This window comes from Dromaius novaehollandiae, unplaced genomic scaffold, assembly GCF_036370855.1.
Source record: "Dromaius novaehollandiae isolate bDroNov1 unplaced genomic scaffold, bDroNov1.hap1 HAP1_SCAFFOLD_56, whole genome shotgun sequence".
Lineage (NCBI taxonomy): Eukaryota > Metazoa > Chordata > Aves > Casuariiformes > Dromaiidae > Dromaius > Dromaius novaehollandiae.
This window is the reverse complement of record NW_026991304.1, coordinates 698,751-721,326: the sequence shown is the minus strand read 5'-3', so window position 1 is coordinate 721,326 and position 22,576 is coordinate 698,751. Positions and strand designations below refer to the sequence as shown.

Here is a 22,576-nt window from a genome sequence, read left to right as displayed (position 1 = left end):
CATGGCCCTGCCTATGGCCTATGGCCTATCTTTATGTCACTGAATCTACTGTCTGCACTGAATTGCATTAGCTGTTTGCTTTGTACAGATCTGCTTGTGCCTCAGCTTGCTAGTGAGTGGAGCTCTAGTTGCAGTAGGCATCTAGGGTCATTTCAGATGGCCAAGGCAATCCCCCACCTGGTCGCCAGCTGATGCTCTAGAAGGATGCGGGTGTCATAGTTGCTCCGTCAGAACAAGCAGACTCTGGCACATGCTTTAGACCACCTCTGTCTCTTCAGCTGTCACCAGGTGTTTGTGTGTGTCCAGCTGACTCCCACCCTCCATCTCCAGTGATTATAATGGGAGCTTAGACAAGGAGCTCCTATGCAGACACCTCTGTGGTGCTCACTTCAGTTTTGGCAAAGGGAATCCCACCTCCTGTGTGTTTTTTGTAGAGCTCACAGGAGGGATCTAAATCCCACTCCAGCCCCGGGCCTTCTAAACCACCCTGAGAAGCCCAGACTGACTCATCTGAATTAACACCCCAACCATGGGTAAATGAACTCCCTTCTTGTCCCAGCTTAGGTTCCTGCCTAGTGAAGGGATAGGAATAGGTGCTTCCAGATTGGGACATTTCCACCTCTTGCAAATAACCATCCTCTGATGAGACAAATTGCAATGCTGGAATTAACCCTCCTTCGGTGCTTAGAGAGGGAGCATCGGTGATTATTTTAGTTTATTGCAGTGAACATTTCCCAGGAGGAGGGAGCACAAGGGACAGAGACATTTGTGTCTTCAGCTGGGCCTCTGCTCCTGAGTGGGGCCAGGCTCCTGGGATGGAGGGAGCTCATGGCAACCTGGCAGCACTGCCCAGAGACAGCTGTGTGCAGGAGCAGCTCCTCTGCCAAGAGCAGCAGGGCTGCGGGCACTGCCTGCTGCTGCTGACATGAGCTGAGAGAAGACAGGGAGAAGTGCAAGGCAGTGTGGAGTGGGAGGACAGAGGAGAGCTGCTTGTGGGAGAAATCTTCACAGCCCTTGACACGGTAAGTCTCTGGCTGCAGGGCAATGCTACTGAGGTTCCTGGCAAGGTCTTGAAACCTGTCCAGTCACACGATTTTTTTTTAAGGATTGCTCTCCCAGATTCTCCTTTGCAGAGGAGAAGATGCTTCAGAGCAGAGATTCCCTGTCACAGCCTCACAAGGACAGGGCATCCTGCTCCCTTCTGCCAGGGACAGCTGTGGGGGTGTGAAGCTGGGGTGTGCTCACAGGTCTGTGCAGTGCTGTGATCCAGAGCAGTGTCCCTGCGCCCTGGAGTGCTGTGTGCCTGGAGCAGTGACTCTGCCTCCCGCAAGGGTCAGCACTCAGCCTGCCCGGGGAGCTCCCCACGGCACTGCAGGGAGAAGCTCTGGGTGGCAGGGCAGGTTCCTTCTCCTGCTGAGAGGGTGCTGTGTGGGTCAGGGCTGCTCTCAGCTCCAGCTCACTCCCAGGACATTTCTGGAGGAGACTTTCCAAAAGGAAGGTCAAGGCAGGAGAACCACGAAAGGGAAGGAGCTGTCATGAGTGTGTTGTCAGTTTTCTTCTCTTTGGGTGGGGTGAAATAGCAATGCGTCTGTCAGGTTTCAGCAGGGGACAGAGGCTCCAAAACAGGGACACTGAGAGAGCAGCAGCTCTGGGAGGCACTCAGCAAATGCCTTCGTCCACCCCAAAGCCTACAGACAGAGCCAGCAGCACCTTTCCAGCCTCAGCAAGGTTTGTCTCCCCTGCTCCGTAGCACCTGCAAACACGGAGGTGCCCTGGGCAGTGTCCTGCCCCCGGGAGGTTTCTGCAGGGCAGAGCTGAGCACCCAGCGGGTGGGATGGGGTCTGTGAGCACTGACAGGGGAGAGACGTGGGGACAGAGAAACAGCTGCCCGCAGGGACGGCTCCAGGCAGCAGAGTCATGGTCAGAGTGTGAGAGAAATCCACAAACTCCAGCACCTCCTCTCAAGGCTGTGGGGTCCAGGGCAGGAGTCGTTTCCTCGGCAACTGGACATGCAGGAGAGGAGACACTCCTGAGTGACCCTGTGTGCCTGCCTGTCCCTGCCTCCCTGGGCACAAATATCATGCTATTGCTCCGTGTTTCCCACCTGCCCCTGCTGCCCTTGTCCTTCTGCTTGGACTCTCTGGGCAGGGGCGTTTCTCATGCAGTTCAGACACTAACCCTGCAGGTCCTGCCATGCAGACGTGTCCTTGACAGTGAGGTGCCCAAGTGCCCCTCTAGCCTGTGGGGCTCTGGGCAATGCAGTGTGGGGGGCTGGGAATGTGCCAACTCTCTCGTCAGGACACCCCATCCTTAGGACATTCTGCCTTTTCCCTGGGGTGTCTGGCTGGGCTGCAGCTGCCCTCCAGAAGGCCACAGCTCTCCCATTGCAGCTGGGTGTAATCTAGGTGCCCCATAGAGAAGCCACCTTGATATTGAGGCGACAGACATGCTGCTGGGAGGCTGACTGTGGGCAGCTGGAAGGAGTCTGATGTGTTGCTGGCTAGAAGGGGAGGGCTGAGACCTGCCTCACACACCCTCAGGAAGAGTGCTGATGGGCACTTTGGAAGTGGATTCCTCTGCTCTCTGCAGTGTTGTTTCTTTTTCGGGTAACACGAGTACAACTATCCTCCACCTCTGATGTGGGAACACAGGGCAGCTGGGAACAAGATAGACAGGCCAGCTCTCCTGCCTCTGCACTAAAGCCAGAGAGAATCCTTTTGCCTCTCTGGAATCACAGCTGGTCCCTCTGAGTGCAGCAGCAATGCTGAGGATTTCTACCTCCAAGATGTGACAGAGCCAGCTAAAGAAAACAAGCCTTAAAATATTATGAGTGGATTAAATCTGACTGGAACTGGGAATATAAATTTTGATTACCCTTGTTTCCATGTACACGGTACTGTAGGTCAGGGCTGACTCCTTTGGATCCCATGGGCATAGGCCCCTGCTCCTCATGGCAAACTCAGCCAGCACAAACCACAGCTCAAGCCATGGAGCTCAGTGACAGTATTACCGAGACAGGGAGAGGTAATGTGTGTGTGTCTGGGGGAGGTTATGAGAAAGTTTTGCTCAGAGAAGTCTGTCCTAACTTGTCAACGTCTCTTCTTCCTTAGAGAATCTCCCTGTGTCCAGGGGAATTAAATGTCCAACAGCAGCTCCTTCAACGAGTTCCTCCTCCTGGCATTCACGGACACACGGGAGCTGCAGCTCTTGCACTTCTCGCTCTTCCTGGGCATCTACTTGGCTGCCCTCCTGGGCAACGGCCTCATCATCACAGCTGTAGCCTGTGACCACCACCTCCACACCCCCATGTACTTCTTCCTCCTCAACCTCTCCCTCCTCGACCTTGGCACCATCTCCACCACTGTTCCCAAATCCATGGCCAATTCCCTGTGGGACACCAGGGCCATTTCCTACTTAGGGTGTGTTGCTCAGGTCTTTTTCTTCTTTTTCTCTTGTTCAGCAGAGTATTGTCTCCTCACAGTCATGGCCTATGACCGCTATGTTGCCATCTGCAAACCCCTGCACTACGGGACCCTCATGGGCAGCAGAGCCTGTGTCAAAATGGCAGCAGCTGCCTGGGCCAGTGGTTTTCTCAATGCTCTCCTGCACACTGCTAACACATTTTCAATACCACTCTGCCAAGGCAACACAGTGGAGCAGTTCTTCTGTGAAATCCCTCAGATCCTCAAGCTCTCCTGCGCAGACTCCTACCTTAGGGAAGTGGGGATTCTTGTGGTTAGTGCCTGTTTATTCTTTGGGTGTTTCATTTTCATTGTGGTGTCCTACGTGCAGATCTTCACTGCTGTGCTGAGGATCCCCTCTGAGCAGGGCCAGCACAAAGCCTTTTCCATGTGCCTTCCGCACCTGGCCGTGGTCTCCCTGTTTCTCAGCACTGGCATGTTTGCCTACCTGAAGCTCCCCTCCCTCTCCTCTCCAGCTCTGGATCTGGTGGTGGCTGTTCTGTACTCGGTGGTGCCTCCAACACTGAACCCCCTCATCTACAGCATGAGGAACAAGGAGATCCAGGAGGCAGTGAGGAAACTCTTTCAGCTGGTACTAGTTCAGCAGCAATGAGCTGCCCATCTCTCCTCACAAGCAATTCCCTGTTTATCTCCAGCCGCTCTTGTGCATTGTGCATTCTGTCTGTGATAGTCACATTTGTGCACAAGTTTGAATTCCTCCCACTTCTCCAAAGTCGCAAAACCCATCTGTCTAACCCAGAGGCCTTCTGTAAATCTGTCTATCACTGTGTCAGAGGTGGCCTCCCAAGTAGCATCTCTGTAATAAAAGGGGATCTCCTTAGTACTGTGCCTGAACAAACGGCTCTTCTTCCCACCCTGGAGCCAAGAATGCACTCAGGGAATTGCACCGAAAAAGGTCCTGTTGCTGTGCTTGGGATTTCCATTGGCTAAGGGGGATGTGCGCAGAGGGTGATGTGCGAGGGAAGGAGGGCTGGATGGAGCCCTCACTTGTGGGTGCCCAGTGCCCCTGGAGAGGGTGAGTGGTCCAGAGGTCTCTGCCAGGGACTGTCCCACACATTAGAGCGCTGGTGACAGATGCCCATCCTTCTGGAAGGCAATATGGAGCCACCCGGAGAGCACAGGGCATCTCCAGGGGCAGCGTTTGCCTGGGATGGCAGTGAGTGGAGACCCCCCAAACCAGGGGTGGTCACCCGAAGGTAAAGGGCCAAAACAGGGAATGCACCAAATCAGGGCTCTGCAGTCTCAGGAGAGGCAGTGGGCTGGGTCTAACGACACCTCTGAACCCCTCCTGAGCAATTTGAAATGGCCTGTGATTGCTCCAAGGACCCTCCACAGCTACAGACCCTGGGGAGGGTTTGTCAGGTGCAATGATGCTGGTCCAGATGGGTCTGCCCTCACCAGGATGGCCAGTGAGGAGTCACCCAGGACCACTGCACATCTGCCTGCTCGCCCTGCAGAGCAGCACCGCCAGCCCAGGGCCCTGCAGCGAGCACAGGGCAGAGGTGCAGGAATGGCCGATCAGGCCAGCACGGACACACTGACCCAAAGAAAGGCTCTCTGGGGAGCAGGGACATCTCCAGAGAAGAACAAAGGAGCAATTGTGTGCTTGTGGGGAGGAATAAATGAAAACCTGTTTCCGTGTGTGTCAGCTCCGGGCAGGCTGCTCTGTCACTGGAGCTGCCTGAGGAGCCCCGGGGCCAGGACTCTTGTGCTGTGCTGGGGAGAGGGGCTGCCCAGAGGGGCTGCAGGCAGCCAGGGTTAAGGATCTCTGGTCATGAGAGCAGTGGAGACATGGAGTGCCTGGCCTCCACTTCCTTGTGCCATTGCTGGCCCCCAGGTGTGGGGCTGATGGGGAGGCTGACACCCCTCTCTGCCCCCCAGCAGCTGCTGTGGCCTGCAGAGGGGCTGGGGCAGTGGGGTGAGTGCCCAGAGCTCTGCAGCCCCCTGCCACAGGCACTGCTGTGGGGCCACCCCAGCCTGGGCTGCTGTGCTGGGTGGGCTGGGGAGAGGGCAGGGGAGGTGGGGAGAGCTGGGGAGGGTCTGGTCTGGTCTGGAAAGGGCCCAGGAGAGGACAAATGCCAGTAGGCAGCTCCTGCGTGTGAACGGCAGTGTGGGAGCACAGAGCCGTGTGCTTACAGGGCAAATGCAGGTCTGCTGGGAAAGGCAGCAGGACATGGCAGGTGCAAGAGAGGAGAGCTCAGGTTGTTTCGTGTGCTTCACGGACACACTGGGGAAGCTGCCCCAGGGCCATCGTCCCAGAGCAGCCCCTCACATCAGCCCTTTCCAGCACTGGCTGCTCACCCAGCTGTGGGGTGGTCCAAGGCCAGCTCCATCCTCCTGCAGGTCTCTGTATCCCAACAGAGGGGAAAAGACCAGTCTTGCAGGGCTTGTCTTCTGCACCAGACACCAGCGGATCCTGGAGCATACCACTGGCTGGGCAGTGGGTGGGGCATCATTTAGGAGTCATTTAATGACAGCAGTTGCCATGTCCAAGACATCTGGTTGCAGCTCCAGCCAAGCTCTGGCTTTCCTCACTCCATCCCTTTGTGCACGGACAAGGTCTCGATGCTCCCCCTGGGCAGCTTCCTCCCTTCCACCCTCTGTGCACTTCCATCCCAGCACCCTGAGCACTGGTGCTGCTGCCAGGGCAGAGGTGGAGGATCCCCCGGAGCGGCTCCTCAGGGAGCTCCCCAGGGAAACGCTGTGCCCAGCCCCAGCCCCAGCCCCAGCCCCAGCATGGCAAAGGGGAGCTGCCCTCTCCTGACCCACCCTGGCGGTGCCAGCCCCAGGTGTTGGCTACATGTCCAAACTTCACTAGGAGACACTCTGGATCGATCTCAACTGGAGAATGTTGCTGTCCCTTATTCTGAAAGTGGGAAAATAATAATCCGAATAAATAAATAATCCGGAAAAAAACACCACCCTTTCAAAGCAGAAATGCTTGTATATTATTGCAGTCTCCATCTACAGCTACACTCCCGAAACATCTTCCATTAGCCATACAAGATTTGAAGAAAATTACAGGAAGAGATGTGGTTCATCAGGGCTTTTTCATTTTAATGATCCCCATGGTGGATTTGGTGCTGAGTCCATGAACCACAGCTCCTCGCAGGATATTGCAGAAAATGTTCCAGAAGTCAAAGAAGCAAAGCCCAAAGTTTCTTTGAGTGTTAGTGGGTCCCATTGAAAGCCATGAGCAACAAAGACTCCCCAGGGGCTGATCTGAGCAGAGAATTGTGATCACCAGCTACAGGCAGGCAAAGGCAATGTGCTGGTGTTTCTAATGCCAAGTCAACCTTGGTGTGTTTGATCAAGAAAAATGGGCAAGGATGGACACCCAGCCCCTGGGAAGGCAGATCCTTTCCTCCCACGTTTCCCAGGGCTCTTCCTGGGGGCAGGCTGCATGTGGGGGTGTGCAATGCTGAGAGGAGGACAAGGACACAACATCTCTTGGGGTCCCCTGGGGGACAAGCGGCCCTCAGGCTTGCCTGTGCCCTCGACTGTCTCCACCACAGGCTGTCCTACACTGTCCCATGCCTGCTGCTGTGTCCCTGCACACTGTAAACCTGCTTCCCCACCTTGCTCTCTCTCACTCTGGGATCTCCCTCCCTTTACTGGTGTCTCTCCATCCTCACTGGCTGTTCCTTGAAACACAGAGCCAGGGGATGATCACAGACTCCCTCTGGGTGATCTCTGGCAGCACAGCACTACTCTTTGAGTGACATTTATTGACGTTAATGTCCAGCCTGAACCTCCCAAGTTGCAGTTTGTGACTGTTTCCCCTTCTCATGCTGTTTCCCACTACCAAGAGAAGCTCCTGGGAGTCCCACCCTGGGACACACTGCTGCAGCTGTGGCCACGCCAGTGCTGAGACAAGGGGGATAATGGCTCCCCTGGTCTGCTGGCCAGGCTCTTCCTAATGTAGCCCATGGACCTCTGGCCTTATTTGCAATGAGTGTGCCCCACTGGCTTGTATGGCATTTCTCATGATGCCCAGGCCCATCTCCTCAGGGTCACTCCTCTGCTGGTAAGGTCCCAACCTGCCCTGATGCATGGAGTTATCCTTCCCCAGGTGCAGGACTTGCCCCTTCTCCTTGTAAAACTTCAGGAGGTTTCTGTTGGCCAAACCCTCAGGTTTCTAAAGGTCCCCCAGACTGAAGCTCTCTTGTGTCTTGTGTGTGTGTGTGCAGATGGCTCCCCCTGACTTGTGCTGCCTCTAAGTAGATAACAGCAGGAGGGATTGCAGGACACCACAAGTAATAAAAGGAGGTTGTAGTTCAATGGAATTGCTGGCTGAAACAGGAATTACCAGGGCAATAATCTCAGAAACAGCAAATGAGGGTGCAAGCAAACAAACCCAGCGCCCATGGGAAAAGTGTAAACAGAAATGTGCTGGTTTTTTTCTGGGACAGTGTGATAATGGCGTGACCACAAGGCAGGAAAGGGAGGGTTGGATAACGGTGTAGAGGGACACTTGAGGTTCATGAGGGGTTAAATAGAGTATATTTAATGAACTGGGAACTGCATGGGGGGGGATTGCTGATGGGAGGCTGCTGGACACATGGGTCAGACGCCCAGCGGGACTCACTCTGTGTATCATAAGGGCCCCTTTTATCTCCTTGAACTATTCCCTTATCTCAGCTGTGCTAACCTTGAGTAGCTGCTGGCTGCAAAGCAGCTAGACATGGTTGACCAAACGGAATATGCATGTCTGGCCTGGATGGGTTTCGGTCAGTGTGCAGAGAGCACACGCTGGAGCTGCGATCACGTACTCTGCCAGTCCCCTGACTCCTCACCAGATCTCACTGCACTCCACCCCCTGAGTGACAGAGACGTGGTGTTGGTGCCACCAGTGTAGGAAAGGTTTGGACATGCCTTTCAGGCATTAGCTGAACTGACAGCTAAGGTGTACAAGCAACTAAATTATAGCAAATATGTAGAGTAAATTATAACATACATGCATGCAAAACTAATCCACCCAGAAGACTGGGAGTTTAATGCGTTTCCCCATTGTCCTAAATTCTACAGTCATGATGACAGTCACTGCCAGGGGTTGTCCCACACTGATTTTTCAGATTTGACATCACATAGTCCTAGTAGGCTCGTTATCTTCTCGATGTTGGGTTTGATGTACTTACTGCAGGTTTGTCAGTGTCCCAACTGCCATCAGAGCACAGGGTTAGGATGGAGAGCAGCAATGTTGCGGCTCCACTCAGCATGCTCATCAGGTCTCGGTTCTCTGGGCAAGAGTCTCCCAGAGGGAACATGGACTGGGGCACCGGGTAGGTGCCTCCTGGCCCATCAGCAATGATTTCCCCCTCCAACTGTTTGGGTTTAGTCGGATCATGCACCCTGTATACTCAACACTGCCTGGATGCTGAGCTGGCTGCAAGAATCTCCTGCCTGGATAGTGGGGACCCCTATCTGCTCAGATATCAGTTGGGCTGTTGGGTCTCCCTGTGCACATTGCAGGGGTTGGGATCCGGTGTAGTGGGTTGCAATTCTCACCTCCTCAAGGACAGTTCAAGTCAATGACACCTGCAACGATGTCCACCTCCACCCTGGAGAGCTAAACTATTGCTGGGCACCAAGCGACCATAATGCTCCTGAGGTATGGTGACCACCAACCCCATACTCACAAGATGGTGGCTCTCCAGTTCCAGGGTCATTTCTCTGTGTGACAATCGCAGACCCAACCCTGCACTCCTGGGCTTGGCTCGCATGGGGAGGCAGGCTTGGGGCTGCAGCCCTTGCACTCTAAGCACACATGGCTGCTCCATGGATTCTCCTTGGAAACGAGCATATGGGGTAGAGCCACGTGGTGGGTGGGTGGTCACTGAGGCAGGTAGCTGCCTGAGGAACATTTTTGCTCCAACCTGTGAAGGTACCAACAGAGGACAATTTGCACAGCTGCTCTTTGATCAGCCTGTTCATTTGCTCTGTCAGTCCTGCCCTTTGCAGAAGGCAGGGTATGTGATATGTCCAGGCTATTCCCTGCTCTCCAGCCCAGTTCTGAACATCATTGCCTGTAAAATGAATGCCCGGATCACTTTGGATTTCCACGGGGGAACCGCATAACCCAGTCAAGTCTTCTAATGCCTTCATGGTGTGAACTTGGGTGTCTGTGGTGCAGGAGTGGGTGTACAATAGACCAGACCAGCTGTCTAGAGCATCCAGGACATATCTGTGCCACTGGCTCTCTGCTAAGGGTCCAATATGATCAGTTTGCCACACCTCCCCAGGCTTTTGTCCTCTGCAGATATATCCCTTATTGGTCCACAACGACTGTGGAGCTAAGCGGGTGCAACGGGGGCAACACTGCCTGGCTTCTGTTTGTGCCACTGGCAGCTCCCCCTCCATACACGCTGCTGGTGGGGGATGTAAATGGGTATATCCATGCTAAGTGTTCCCAGGCACCATCTCCTTCATGTGCCCAGAACTGTGACCTGGGAGGATTCATTCCATGGCTCACTCCTCACCAAAGTGAGGCTGAACTGCCTGCAGCTCCCCAGGTTGTCCTTGGGGCCTTTTTGAAGCTGGATTTTTTGCCTTTCTCCAATCATTGGGACTTTGCCCCATCTCCACAACCTTGCAAAGATGGTAGCGAGTGGTCTTGCACTCACAGCAGTCAGCTCTCACAGCATCCTCGTATGCAGCCCATCCAACCCCACTGACTGGTGTAGTTAGAGTTCTCACAAGGAATCCCTCACTAATCTCATCCATCACTGGCTGTTTTTCTCCTCTGGAGTCCTGACTCAAGGCACAACATCCCGGGAGACTTTGCTGGTGGAAACAGAAGCTAACAAGGGCTTGAGTTCCTCAGACTTATCTGCATCTGCTGCTAGAGGATTCCCTGTCCCATTTAGCAGTGAGGCCACATTTTCCTTTTTATTCTTTGATTCTTACTGAAGCAGCAGCAGCTCATCTTCATGGTCTTGACGTCCCCCTGCAAGTGTCAACAGTAGGGTAGATTTTTCTTCCCTAACACCATGCCTATGATGCTGGACAATATTTCTAAATTCCTCCTTGGCCTCTCCCTTCTTCCCCCTGCTGTATGCTGCCCTATTACCCTGGAGTTAAGGAGTGAGGTCCCTGTTTAGTCAAGTTGGTCCCCGAGGTGTCTGCTCGTTTTAGTGAGTATCGGGATGGCCCATCCTTGTGCTTGGCAGGTCTGTCCTTAAAGACCTGCTGGCTTTGCTGAGCTCTTGAGCCCTTGATAGCTGCCTCCCCTGGGATTCCCCACCAGTCCCCTGAAGAGGCCAGGAAGTCTGCTCCTCTGAAGTCCAGGGTCTGTACTCTGCCACTGTCCTTCCTCAGTCTCCTCAGGATCTGGGACTGCACGTTTTCAGGGTCATGGTAGGCAAGGCTCACACTTACATCTCTGATCAGTTCCTCCCTGTTTCAGATTTCCAGATACAAGAAAGCATCACCCTTAATGGCTCATCTGGCAGCTGTGCAAAGAAGTTATCCTTGACGCTTTCCAGAAACCTCCTGGCCTCCTTGCACTCTCGTTTGCCCTTCCAGTTCATGTCAGGGGGATTTAAGTGCCCCTTACAACAACCAGGGCCTGTGATCAACAGACTTTCTCACACTGTTTATAGGAGACTGCATCCACCTCCTTACCCCAATTAGGTGGTCTTTAGCTCCCATCATGATGTCACTCTTACTGTGATGCTCACCCACAAGCTCTCACCCAAACCCTTGTCCATCTCATGCAAGAGCTCCACACACCCGAGCTGCCCTTTCACATAAAGGACATCGTCCCCTGCTCATCTTGCCTGACAGTCTCTCCTGAAGAGATTGTACCCTACAAGCATTGCCCTCTGGTCCTGTGAGTGATCCCACCACATCTCAGTCATTCCAAAGATGGTTCAGACCTCTGACAGCTTCTGCACTTCCAGCTGTTCCTGTGTGTACCCCAGGCTTCATGCACTTGCATATATTTGGGCTACAGAGCCTCAGCTGTGGCAAAGAGTGCAGACTGGTCATGGCAACACCTGTTACCAAGAGCCAAAGACACCATGCGTGCAATGGCCCCACTTCAGAGCAGAGACATGCTGGCATGGATAGCAGGTGGCAATGTGATGGTGAAAGGAGGTTCCCACTGAGAGAGCAAACCCTGCAGTGCCCAAAGCCAGGGAGAAACAGAACTGGGCTGTGCAGGAGTGGCAGGAGAGGGGTTTGCTGCCTGAGCTGATTCACAGTAGTGTGCATCTGGTGCCCTTTGAGATGGCCCAGGAAATTCCCCATCTGGCCCCCACCGGAGGCTCCAAAAGGATGAGTGTCACAGTCACTCCAACAGAGCAAGCAGACACTGGCACATGCCTTGGACCATCTCTGTCTCTTCACATGTGTCCAGGTGTTTGTGTGTGGGCAACTGACTCTCACTCTCCATCTCCAGTGACTCCACTGGGAGCTTAGACAAGGAGCTCATGGGCAGATCTCTCTGTTGTGCACACTTCAGCTTAGGCAAGGGGAATCTCAGCTCCTGTGTGTTTGTGGATATAATGGGAGGGATCGGAATCCCACTCCAGCCCAGGGCCTTCTAAACCATCATGAGATGCCCAGATTGATTCATCCGAATCAATACCTGAACCATGCATCAATGAATCCCTTCTTATCCCTGTCTAGGTGTCCTGCCTAGTGAAGAGATGGGAAGAGGGGCTTCCAGAGTGGGACATTTCCACCTCTTGCAAATAACCCTCCTCTGAGGAGACAAATTGCAATGCTGGAATCAGTCTTCCTTCAGTGTTTAGAGAGGAACCATTGGTGATTATTTTAGTTTATTGCAGTGAACATTTCCCAGGAGGAGGGAGCACAAGGGACAGAGACATTTGTGTCTTCAGCTGGGCCTCTGCTCCTGAGCGGGGCCAGGCTCCTGGGATGGAGGGAGCTCATGGCAACCTGGCAGCACTGCCCAGACACAGCTGTGTGCAGGAGCAGCTCCTCTGCCAAGAGCAGCAGGGCTGCGGGCACTGCCTGCTGCTGCTGACATGAGCTGAGAGAAGGCAGACAGAAGTGGAAGGCAGTGTGGAGTGGGAGGACAGAGGAGAGCTTCTTGTGGGAGGAATCTTCCCAGCCCTTGACACGGAAAGTTTCTGGCTGCAGGGCGATGCTACTGAGGTTCTTGGAGGGGTCTTCTGAACCCAGCCCGTAACATGGGGTGATAGGCATTTTAATGCTCTCTCTCCTGGATTATCCAGGGCATAGCAGGAGGAGGAGATGCTTCAGAGGAGGGATTCCCTGCCTCAGTATCACAGGGACAGGGCATCCTGCTACCTTCTTCCGGAGATACTGCAGCGGTGTGCTGCTGGGGTGGGCACCCAGGTCTGCGCAGGGCAGTGATTCAGAGTGGCATCCCTGTGCCCCAGGGTGCTGTGTGCCCAGGGCAGTGACTCTGCTGCCTGCGAGGGTCAGCACTCAGCCTGCCTGGGGAGATCCCCACGGTGCTGCAGGGAGAAGCTCTGGATGGGAGGATCGACCCCTGGCCAGGCAGGTTCGTTCTCCCATCAAGAGGGTGCTGCATGGGTCAAGGCTGCTCACAGCTCTAGCTCATGCACAGCACATGTCCAAGGGGTGTTTGCAAGAGGAAGATCAAGAGGAGGGCTACTTGAAAGGGAAGGAGCTTTCCTTCTGGTGTCTCTGCTTTCCATTTCCTCCCTAATTTTGGCAGGGAGGAAAAAGAAGAGTGTTCTGTTTTGGCAAGGAACTGGGACTCACAAACCTTCCCTCTCAGAGATCAGGAGGTCTGGGAGAAAGCTCAGCAAACCCCTTCAACCCCACCTCCACCTACAGACAGCATCAGCATCAGCTGTGTGGTCTCCCTGGGGTTTATGTTACCTGCTCCTTACGAACTGCAGGCACAGAGATGCCTCTGGACAGTGCACTGTCCCGGGAGGTTTCTGTAGGGCAGATCTGAGCACACAAAAGGTGTGATGTGGTCTGTGAGCACTGCCTGGGAAAAGATGTTGGGAGAGACAAAGGTCCCAGTAGGGACTGCTCCAGGCAGCAGAGACAGGCAAAAAAGGAGATGGAACTGCTAACAGAATCATCGTGGGAGGATGGATTTGGGCAAGTCATGGTCAGTCCCTCCAGTGAAAACACATTGCACTGAGCAAGCCCCCCCCACATCTCTGCTCCCACCCAGCAGAGCCTCTGCCCTGACAGCCATGGAGTCCAGGCCATGAGCTGCCTCCTCTGCAGCCAGACCTCCAGCAGAGGAGAGGGGCATCTCTCCTGCCAGGGGCCTGTTTAGTGCTGCCCGACAAAGGGGCTGAGAGTGACTGCCCTGCAACGTCACCCTCTGCCAGGTGGCATGCCCAGCAGGTAAGGTGAAGGCTTTCCCAAGTGTCCCTCTGTCTCTCTCCTTGCCTCCCTTGGCAGCAGGATCATGGTGTTGCTCCTTTTTTCCTCTCTTGTCTCTGCTGCTCTTGTTCCTCTCTCGGGCTCTCCGGGGTGGATGAGTATTCAGCTGCAGTTCAGACGCGTGCCCTGCGAGTTGGGCAACAGAGGGGTCTGCATGGAAGTGAGGGGTCTGCAGCCTCCTCCTAAGCTGTGCGGCTCCAGGAAATGCAGTCTGTTGAGTTGGGAAATAAGCTGATCCTCCCTTAAGGAGAGCCCATCTTCAGTCCTCCTGGTCCTTTGACTGTGGTGTCCTGCCAGGCTGCGAGCTGCCCTCCAGAAAGGCACTGCTGTCTCATAGCATATCTGTAAAACTGGAGAGATTGTGAAGATGGTACAGAGATGCTGAGAGTATGGAGATGATGGTGGGAGGCTCCATATGGGCATCTGAAAAGAGCCCTGTGTGTGCTTGGCTAGAAGGGGAGTGTGGAGACCTCCCTCTGGTGCCTGGAGAAAGGGAGGAAGGTTGAAGATCTGCACTTTGAAACTGGACTCCTCTGCTCTCAGCAGTGGCTGGTTTCCCTTCAGGGCAACATATGAGTGCGATCGTCCACCAGCTCAATGAGGTGGGAGCACAGGACAGCTGGGAACAAGCCTAATAGCAGACTAGCTCTCCTCACTCTGCAACAAGGGACAGTGAATCGGTTTTTCTCAGGACTCACAAAGACATGCCAAGGATTTCTACCTTTGAGGAACACTGCCCAGGGGTGACAAGACCATCTAAACTAAAATAAAAAATCCCAGAAACCCTGTTCCTCAAACCTCATTCTTTACAAAGGGGAGTGAAGATGGTTAAAATCCCTTCTACACAATGAGTGTATTTCACCTGACAGAAATGGTGAATGTCAGAGCTATTTCCCCATTTCCCAGTTCCCACTGCTGCACAGCAGGACTGACTCCTCTGGAGCCCACAGGCAGAGGTCCCTGCTCCTCACAGCAGCACACTCAGCCAGTGCAAAGTGGAGCTCAAGCAAGGGAGCTGCACAGAGATGCTCTCAGTAAAGAGAGAGGCAATGTGGGGGGTTGTATGAGAACTGCAATAACTGGGGGATTTTTTTTTTGCTTGAAGAGTCTCTTCTAACTGCTCAGTGTCTTTTCTCCTTTGGACAGTCCGCCATGTCCGGAGATAGCAAAATGTCCAACAGCAGCTCCCTCAACGAGTTCCTCCTCCTGGCTTTTGCGGACACCCGGGAGCTGCAGCTCTTGCACTTCTCGCTCTTCCTGGGCATCTACCTGGCTGCCCTCCTGGGCAACGGCCTCATCATCACAGCCATAGCCTGCGACCACCACCTCCACACCTCCATGTACTTCTTCCTCCTCAACCTCTCCCTCCTCGACCTTGGCTCCATCTCCACCACTGTCCCCAAATCCATGGCCAATTCCCTGTGGGACACCAGGGCCATTTCCTATGCAGGATGTGCTGCCCAGGTCTTTCTGTTTCTCTTCTTGTTCATAGCAGAGTATTCTCTCCTGACTGTCATGGCCTATGACCGTTATGTTGCCATCTGCAGACCCCTGCACTATGGAACCCTGATGGACAGCAGAGCTTGTGTCCAAATGGCAGCAGCTGCCTGGGCCAGTGGTTTTCTCCATGCTCTCCTGCACACTGCTAATACATTTTCAATACCACTCTGCCAAGGCAACACAGTGGAGCAGTTCTTCTGTGAAGTTCCCCAGATCCTCAAGCTCTCCTGCTCAGACTCCTACCTCAGGGAACTTGGGCTTATTGTGGTTAGTATGTGTTTAGCCTTTGGGTGTTTCGTTTTCATTGTGGTGTCCTACGTGCAGATCTTCACAGTTGTGCTGAGGATCCCCTCTGAGCAGGGCCAGCACAAAGTCTTTTCCATGTGCCTCCCTCACCTGGCCGTGGTCTCCCTGTTTCTCAGCACTGCAATGATTGCCTACCTGAAGCCCCCCTCCCTCTCCTCCCCAGCTGTGGATCTGGTGGTGGCTGTTCTGTACTCGGTGGTGCCTCCAGCAGTGAACCCCCTCATCTACAGCATGAGGAACAAGGAGCTCAAGGATGCAGTGAGGAAAATCTTTCAGCTGGTACTAGTTTAGCAGCAATGAGCTGCCCATCTCTCCTCACAAGCAATTCCCAGTTTACCTCAGACAGCTCTTGTGCTTTGGGAGTTCTGTCTGTGACAGTCATGTTTGTGCACAAGTGTCTGAATTCCTCCCACTTCTCCAGAGACATGAACCCCATCCATCTGACCCAGAGGCCTTCTGTAAATCTGCTGACCACTGTGTCAGAGCTGGCCTCCCAAGTAGCATCTCTGTAATAAAAGGGCATCTCCTTAGTCCTGTGCCTGAAGTTCTGACTCTTCTTCCCAAGCTGGAGCTGAGAGTGCGCCCAGGGAATTGCACCTGAAAAGGCCTGGGCTTTTCATGGGCAGAGGAACATGAGCTCATAAAATGATGGATGAGGGAATGAGGGCTGAATTCAGCTGTCACTTGTGGGGCCCAGTTTCCCTGGAGAGGGTGAGTGCTCAAGAGGTCTCTGCTGGGGACTGTCCCAGCTACTGGAGGGCTGGTGACAGATGCCCATCCTTCTGGAAGGAAGTATGGAGCCACCTGGAGAGCACCTCCAGAGGGGATCTCCAGGGACAGCATGTGCCTGGGATGGGCGGTGAGTGGAGACTTCCAAAGCCAAGTGGAGTCACCCAAAGGTGAAGGGCCAAACCAAGGAATGCCCCAAATCAGAACTCTGCAGCCTCAGGAGAGGCAGTGGGCTGGGTCTAATGACACCTCTGAACCCCTCCTGAGCAATGTGGAATGGCCTGTGATTGCTCCAAGGACCCTCCAAAGCCACAGACCCTGGGGAGGGGCTTGTCAGGTGCAATGTTGCTGGTCCAGATGGCTATGCCCTGACCAGCACAGCCAGTGTGGAATCACCACATGCCCCACAGCCTGCTCGCCCTGCAGAGCAGCACCATCAGCCCGGGGCCCTGCAGGGAGCACAGTGGAGAATTGCAGCAATGGCCGGTCAGGCCAGCACGGACACACTGACCTGGAGAAAGGCTCTCTGGGGAGCAGGGATGTCTCCAGAGAAGAACAAAGGAACAATTGTGTGCTTGTGGGGAGGAATAAATGAAAACCTGTTTCCGTGTGTGTCAGCTCCAGGCAGGCTGCTCTGTCACTGGAGCTGCCTGAGGAGCCCCGGGGCCAGGACTCTTGTGCTGTGCTGGGGAGAGGGGCTGCCCAGAGGGGCTGCAGGCAGCCAGGGTTAAGGATCTCTGGTCATGAGAGCAGTGGAGACCTGGAGTGCCTGGCCTCCATTTCCTTGTGCCATTGCTGGTCCCCAGGTGTGGGGCTGATGGGGAGGCTGACACCCCTCTGTGCCCCCCAGCAGCTGCTGTGCCCTGCAGAGGGGCTGGGGCTGTGGGGTGAGTGCCCAGAGCTCTGCAGCCCCCTGCCACAGGCACTGCTGTGGGGCCACCCCAGCCTGGTCTGCTGTGCTGGGTGGGCTGGGGAGAGGGCAGGGGAGGTGGGGAGAGCTGGGGAGGGTCTGGGCTGGTCTGGAAAGGGTCCAGGAGAGGACAAATGCCAGCAGGCAGCTCCTGTATGTGAAGGGCAGTGTGGGAGCACACAGCCATGGGCTTGCAGGCAAATGCAGGTCTGCTGGGAAAGGCAGCAGGACATGGTGGGTGCAGGAGAGAAGAGCCCAGGTTGTTCCCTGTGTTGCATGGACACAGTGGGGAAGCTGCCCCAGGGCCATCATCCCAGAGCAGCCCCTCACATCACCCCTTTCCAGCACTGGCTGCTCACCCAGCTGTGGGGTGGTCCAAGGCCAGCTCCATCCTCCTGCAGGTCTCTGTATCCCAACAGAGGGGATAAGGCCAGCCTTGCATGGCCTCTCTTCTGCACCAGACACCAGCGGATCCTGGAGCATACCACTGGCTGGGCAGGGGGTGGGGGATCATTTAGGAGTCATTTAATGACAGCAGTTGCCATGTCCAAGGCATCTGGTTGCAGCTCCAGCCAAGCTCTGGCTTTCCTCACTCCATCCCTTCGTGCACGGACAAGGTCTTGATGCTCCCCCTGGGCAGCCCGTCCCCCTTCCACCCTCTGTGCACTTCCACCCCAGCACCCTGAGCACTGGTGCTGCTGCCAGGGCAGAGGTGGAGGATCCCCCGGAGCGGCTCCTCAGGGAGCTCCCCAGGGAAACGCTGTGTCCAGCCCCAGCCCCAGTGTGGCAGAGGGGAGCTGCCCTCTCCCGACCCACCCTCACGGTGCCAGCCCCAGGTGTTGGCTACATGTCCAGACTTCACTAGGAGACACTCTGGATCGATCTCAACTGGAGAATGTTGCTTTCCCTTATTCTGAAAGTGGGAAAATAATAGTCCGAATAAATAAATAATCCGGAAAAAACCACCACCCTTTCAAAGCAGAAATGCCTATTTACTATTGCAGTCTCCACCTTTCAGCTACACTCCCGAAAAATCTCCCATTAGCCATACAAGATTTGAAGAAAATTACAGGAAGAGATGTGGTTCATCAGGGCTTTTTCATTTTAATGATCCCCATGGTGGATTTGGTGCTGAGTCCATGAACCACAGCTCCTCGCAGGATATTGCAGAAAATGTTCCAGAAGTCAAAGAAGCAAAGCCCAAAGTTTCTTTGACTGTTAGTGGGTCCCATTGAGAGCCATGAGCAACAAAGACTCCCCAGGGGCTGATCTGAGCAGAGAATTGTGATCACTGACTACAAGCAGGCAAAGGAAATGTGCTGGTGTTTCTAATGCCAAGTCAGCCTTGATGTGTTTGATCAAGCAAAATGGGCAAGGATGGACGCCCAGCCCCTGGGAAGGCAGATCCTTTTCTCCCATGTTTCCCAGGGCTCTTCCTGGGGGCAGGCTGCATGTGGGGGTGTGCAATGCTGAGAGGAGGACAAGGACACGACATCTCTTGGGGTCCCCTGGGGGACAAGCGGCCCTCAGGCTTGCCTGTGCCCTCGACTGTCTCCACCACAGGCCATCCTACACTGTCCCACGCCTGCTGCTGTGTCCCTGCAGACTGTAAACATGCTTCCCCACCTTCCTCCCACTCCAGAATCTCCCTCCCTTTACTGGTGTCTCTCCATCCTCACTGGCTGTTCCTTGAAACACAGAGCCAGGAGCTGATCACAGACTCCCTCTGGTTGATTTTGGCAGCACAGCACTACTCTTTGAGTGACATTCATTCACGTTAATGTCCAGCCTGAACCTCCCAAGTTGCAGTTTGTGGCTGTTTCCCCTTCTCATGCTGTTTCCCACTACCAAGAGAAGCTCCTGGGAGTCCCACCCTGGGACACACTACTGCAGCTGTGGCCACCCCAGGGCTGAGACCAGGGGGATAATGGCTCCCCTGGTCTGCTGGCCAAGCTCTTCCTAATGTAGCCCATGGACCTCTGGCCTTATCTGCAATGAGTGTGCCCCACTGGCTTGTATGGCATTTCTCACGATGCCCAGGCCCATCTCCTCAGGGTCACTCCTCTGCTGGTAAGGTCCCAACCTGCCCTGATGCATGGAGTTATCCTTCCCCAGGTGCAGGACTTGCCCCTTCCCCTTGTAAAACTTCAGGAGGTTTCTGTTGGCCAAACCCTCAGGTTTCTAAAGGTCCCCCAGGCTGAAGCTCTCCTATGTCAGCTGTGAACGTGTGTGTGTGCAGATGGCTCACGCTGACTTATGGTGTCTCCAGCAGGATAACAGCATGAGGGATTGCAGGACACCACGAGTAATAAAAGGAGGTTGTAGTTCAATGGAATTCCTGGCTGAAACAGGAATTACCAGGGCAACAATCTCAGAAACACCAAATGAGGGAGCAAGGCAAGCAAAACCAGCGCCCATGGGAAAAGTGTAAACAGAAATGTGCTGGTTTTTTTCTGGGACAGTGTGATGATGGTGTGACCGCAAGGCAGGAAAGGGAGGGTTGGATAATGTTGTAGAGGGACACTTGAGGTTCATGAGGGGTTAAACAGAGTAGATTTAATGGACTGGGAACTGTGTGGGGGGAATTGCTGATGGGAGACTGTTGGACGCACGGGTCAGATGCCCAGGCGGGACTCACTCTGTGTATCCTAAGGGCCCCTTTTATCTCCTAGAACTATTTTCCTTATCTCAGCTGTGCTAACCTTGAGTAGCTTATGGCTGCAAAGGAGGTAGATGTGCTTGACAAAATGGAATAAACATTTCTGGCCTTGACGAGTTTTGGTCAGCGTGCAGACAGCACACGCTGGGGCTGTGATCACGTACTCTGCCAGTCCCCTGACTCCTCACCAGATCTCCCGCAGGTGTTCTCATCGCACTCCGCCCCCTGAGTGACAGAGACGTGGTGTTGGTGCCACCAGTGTGTAGGCAAGGTTTGGACATGCCTTTCAGGCATTAGCTGAACTGACAGCTAAGGTGTACAAGCAACTAAATTATAGCAAATGTGTATAGTAAATTATAGCATACATGCAAGCAAAAACAATCTGCCCAGAAGACCAAGAGTTTAATGCATTCTCCCACTGTCCTAAATTCGACAGCCATGATGACAGTCACTGCCAGGGGTTGTCCCACACTGATTCTTTGGATTTGACATCACTTAGTGCTTGGAGTAGGCTCATAATCTTCTGGATGTTGGGTTTGATGTGCTGACTGCAGGTTTGTCGGTGTCCCAACTGCCATCAGAGTATAGGGTTAGGATGGAGAGCAGCAATGTCGCAGCTCCACTCAGCATACTCATCAGGTCTCGGTTCTCTGGGTGAGAATCTCCTGGAGGGAACATGGACTGAGGCACTTTCCCCTTTGATTAGTCCCAGGTGGGTGCCTCCTGGCCCATCAGCAATGATTTCCCCCTCCAACTGTTTGGGTTTAGTCGGATCATGCACCCTCTATACCCAACACCGCCTGGATGCTGAACTGGCTGCAAGAATCTCCTGCCTGGATAGTGGGGACTGCTATCTGCTCAGATATCAGTTGGGCTGTTGGGTCTCCCTGTGTACATTGCAGGGGTTGGGATCTGGTGTAGTGGATCGCAACTCTCACCTCCTCAAGGACAGTTCAAGTCAATGACACCTGCAACGATGCCCACCCCCACCCTGGAGAGCTAAACTATTGCTGGGCACCAAGCGACCATAATGCTCCTGAGGTATGGTGACCACCAACCGCACACTCACAAGATGCTGGCTCTCCGGTTCCAGGGTCATTTCATTGTGTGACAATTGCAGACCCAACCCTGCACTCCCGGGCTTGGCTCGCATGGGGAGGCAGGTTTGGGGCTGCAGCCCTTGCACTCTGAGCACACGTCTGCTCCATGGATTCCCCTTGGAAATGAGCATACGTGGTAGAGCCACATGGTGGGTGGTCACTGAGGTAGGTAGCTGCCTGGGGAACATTATTGCTCCAATCTGTGAAGGTACCAGCAGAGGACAATTTGCACAGCTGCTCTTTGAGCAGCCTGTTCATTTGCTCTGTCAGTCCTGCCCTTTGCAGAAGGCAGGGTATGTGATATGTCCAGGCTATTCCCCGCTCTCCAGCCCGGTTCTGAACATCATTGCCTGTAAAATGAGTGCCCTGATCACTTTGGATTTCCACTGGGGAACCGTATAACCCAATCAAATCTTCCAGTGCCTTCATGGTGTGAACTTGGGTGTCTGTGGTGCAGGAGTGGGTGTACAACAGACCAGAGCAGGTACCTACAGCAGCCAGGACATATCTGTGCTGCTGGCTCTCCTGTAAGGGTCCGATATGATCAGTTTGCCACACGTCCCCAGGCTTTTGTCCTCTGCAGATATATCCCTTATTGGTCCACAACTGCTGTGGAGCTAAGCGGGTGCAACGGGGGCAACACTGCCTGGCCCCTGTTTGTGCCACTGGCAGCTCCCCCTCCATGCACGCTGCTGGTGGGGCAGTGGGTGTCATGGATCCCCCTTGCGCTCTCCTGGGATCCTGGGGCAGAGCTCCGTCCTACCAAGCTCCTCTCTAGTAAAATAAACCATCTCTGCCCCATCGCCCCACAGCCTGAACAGCCACTCTAACAAGCCTTCACAGGGCTGCTGCCTGCAGCACCCTGCACATCCTGCAGCTCTGAGGCTTTAAAATCACCAGTAGTTGTGGTCCCTTGCAGATTGGCTGCATTTGGTCCAGTGAGCAGCTGCTCTGCCACCGGCTGGGCAGCTGCCTCCCCCTCCTGCTCTGTGTCTGATTCCAAGCTGGGGGCCTCATCAGGGTCCCAGATGTTCCCATCCCAAGTTTCCGGATCCCAATCTGCTTTTCGCACCAGTGCCCACATCACCAGGGGATGGACATCTCGCCGACCCCCCGTCAACTCTGGCAATTTGCAATGTGGGCAGCCAAAACGGCATGTTGGTGCTACAGCTTCTTGGCTCCATCTGCAGTTGCAGCCTCCTGGCTAGCTTGGCAAGCCTCCTTAGCAGCTTTGAGTTCACTTTCCAACTGCCCGTTTTGCTGGTGCTGCATCAGTAACACCTTGTCCAGGGTGTGGAGAGCAGTCAGGAGGATCCACCCCAGATCCTCCACTACCTTGTGCACTGCCAGCCCTGTTTTTTCCAGCTGGAGCTTGGAAACCAGTTCCAGAAGCCGCTCTGGGGATCCCCCCAGCTCACTCTCTAGCTCCGGCCATGCTGTGGGGGTGACCTACCCCACCAGCTTGCTAGCCATGGGTGCCCACCGACCTGTAACGGCCACCCAGGAGCATGGCTCCCTGCCTCCT

General features: G+C 54.4%; 1 protein-coding gene across 1 annotated transcript; it reads left to right on the top strand.

Moving 5' to 3' along the window:
• Positions 1–3,519: 3,519 nt before the first annotated feature.
• LOC135325760 (olfactory receptor 14A16-like) lies at positions 3,520–3,981 on the top strand (the record flags this gene model as incomplete). The annotated part of the gene is made up of 1 exon (XM_064503761.1): positions 3,520–3,981. A coding segment is annotated over one exon (462 nt), but the record flags the coding sequence as incomplete, so codon positions are not given.
• Between the last annotated feature and the right edge of the window lie 18,595 nt (positions 3,982–22,576).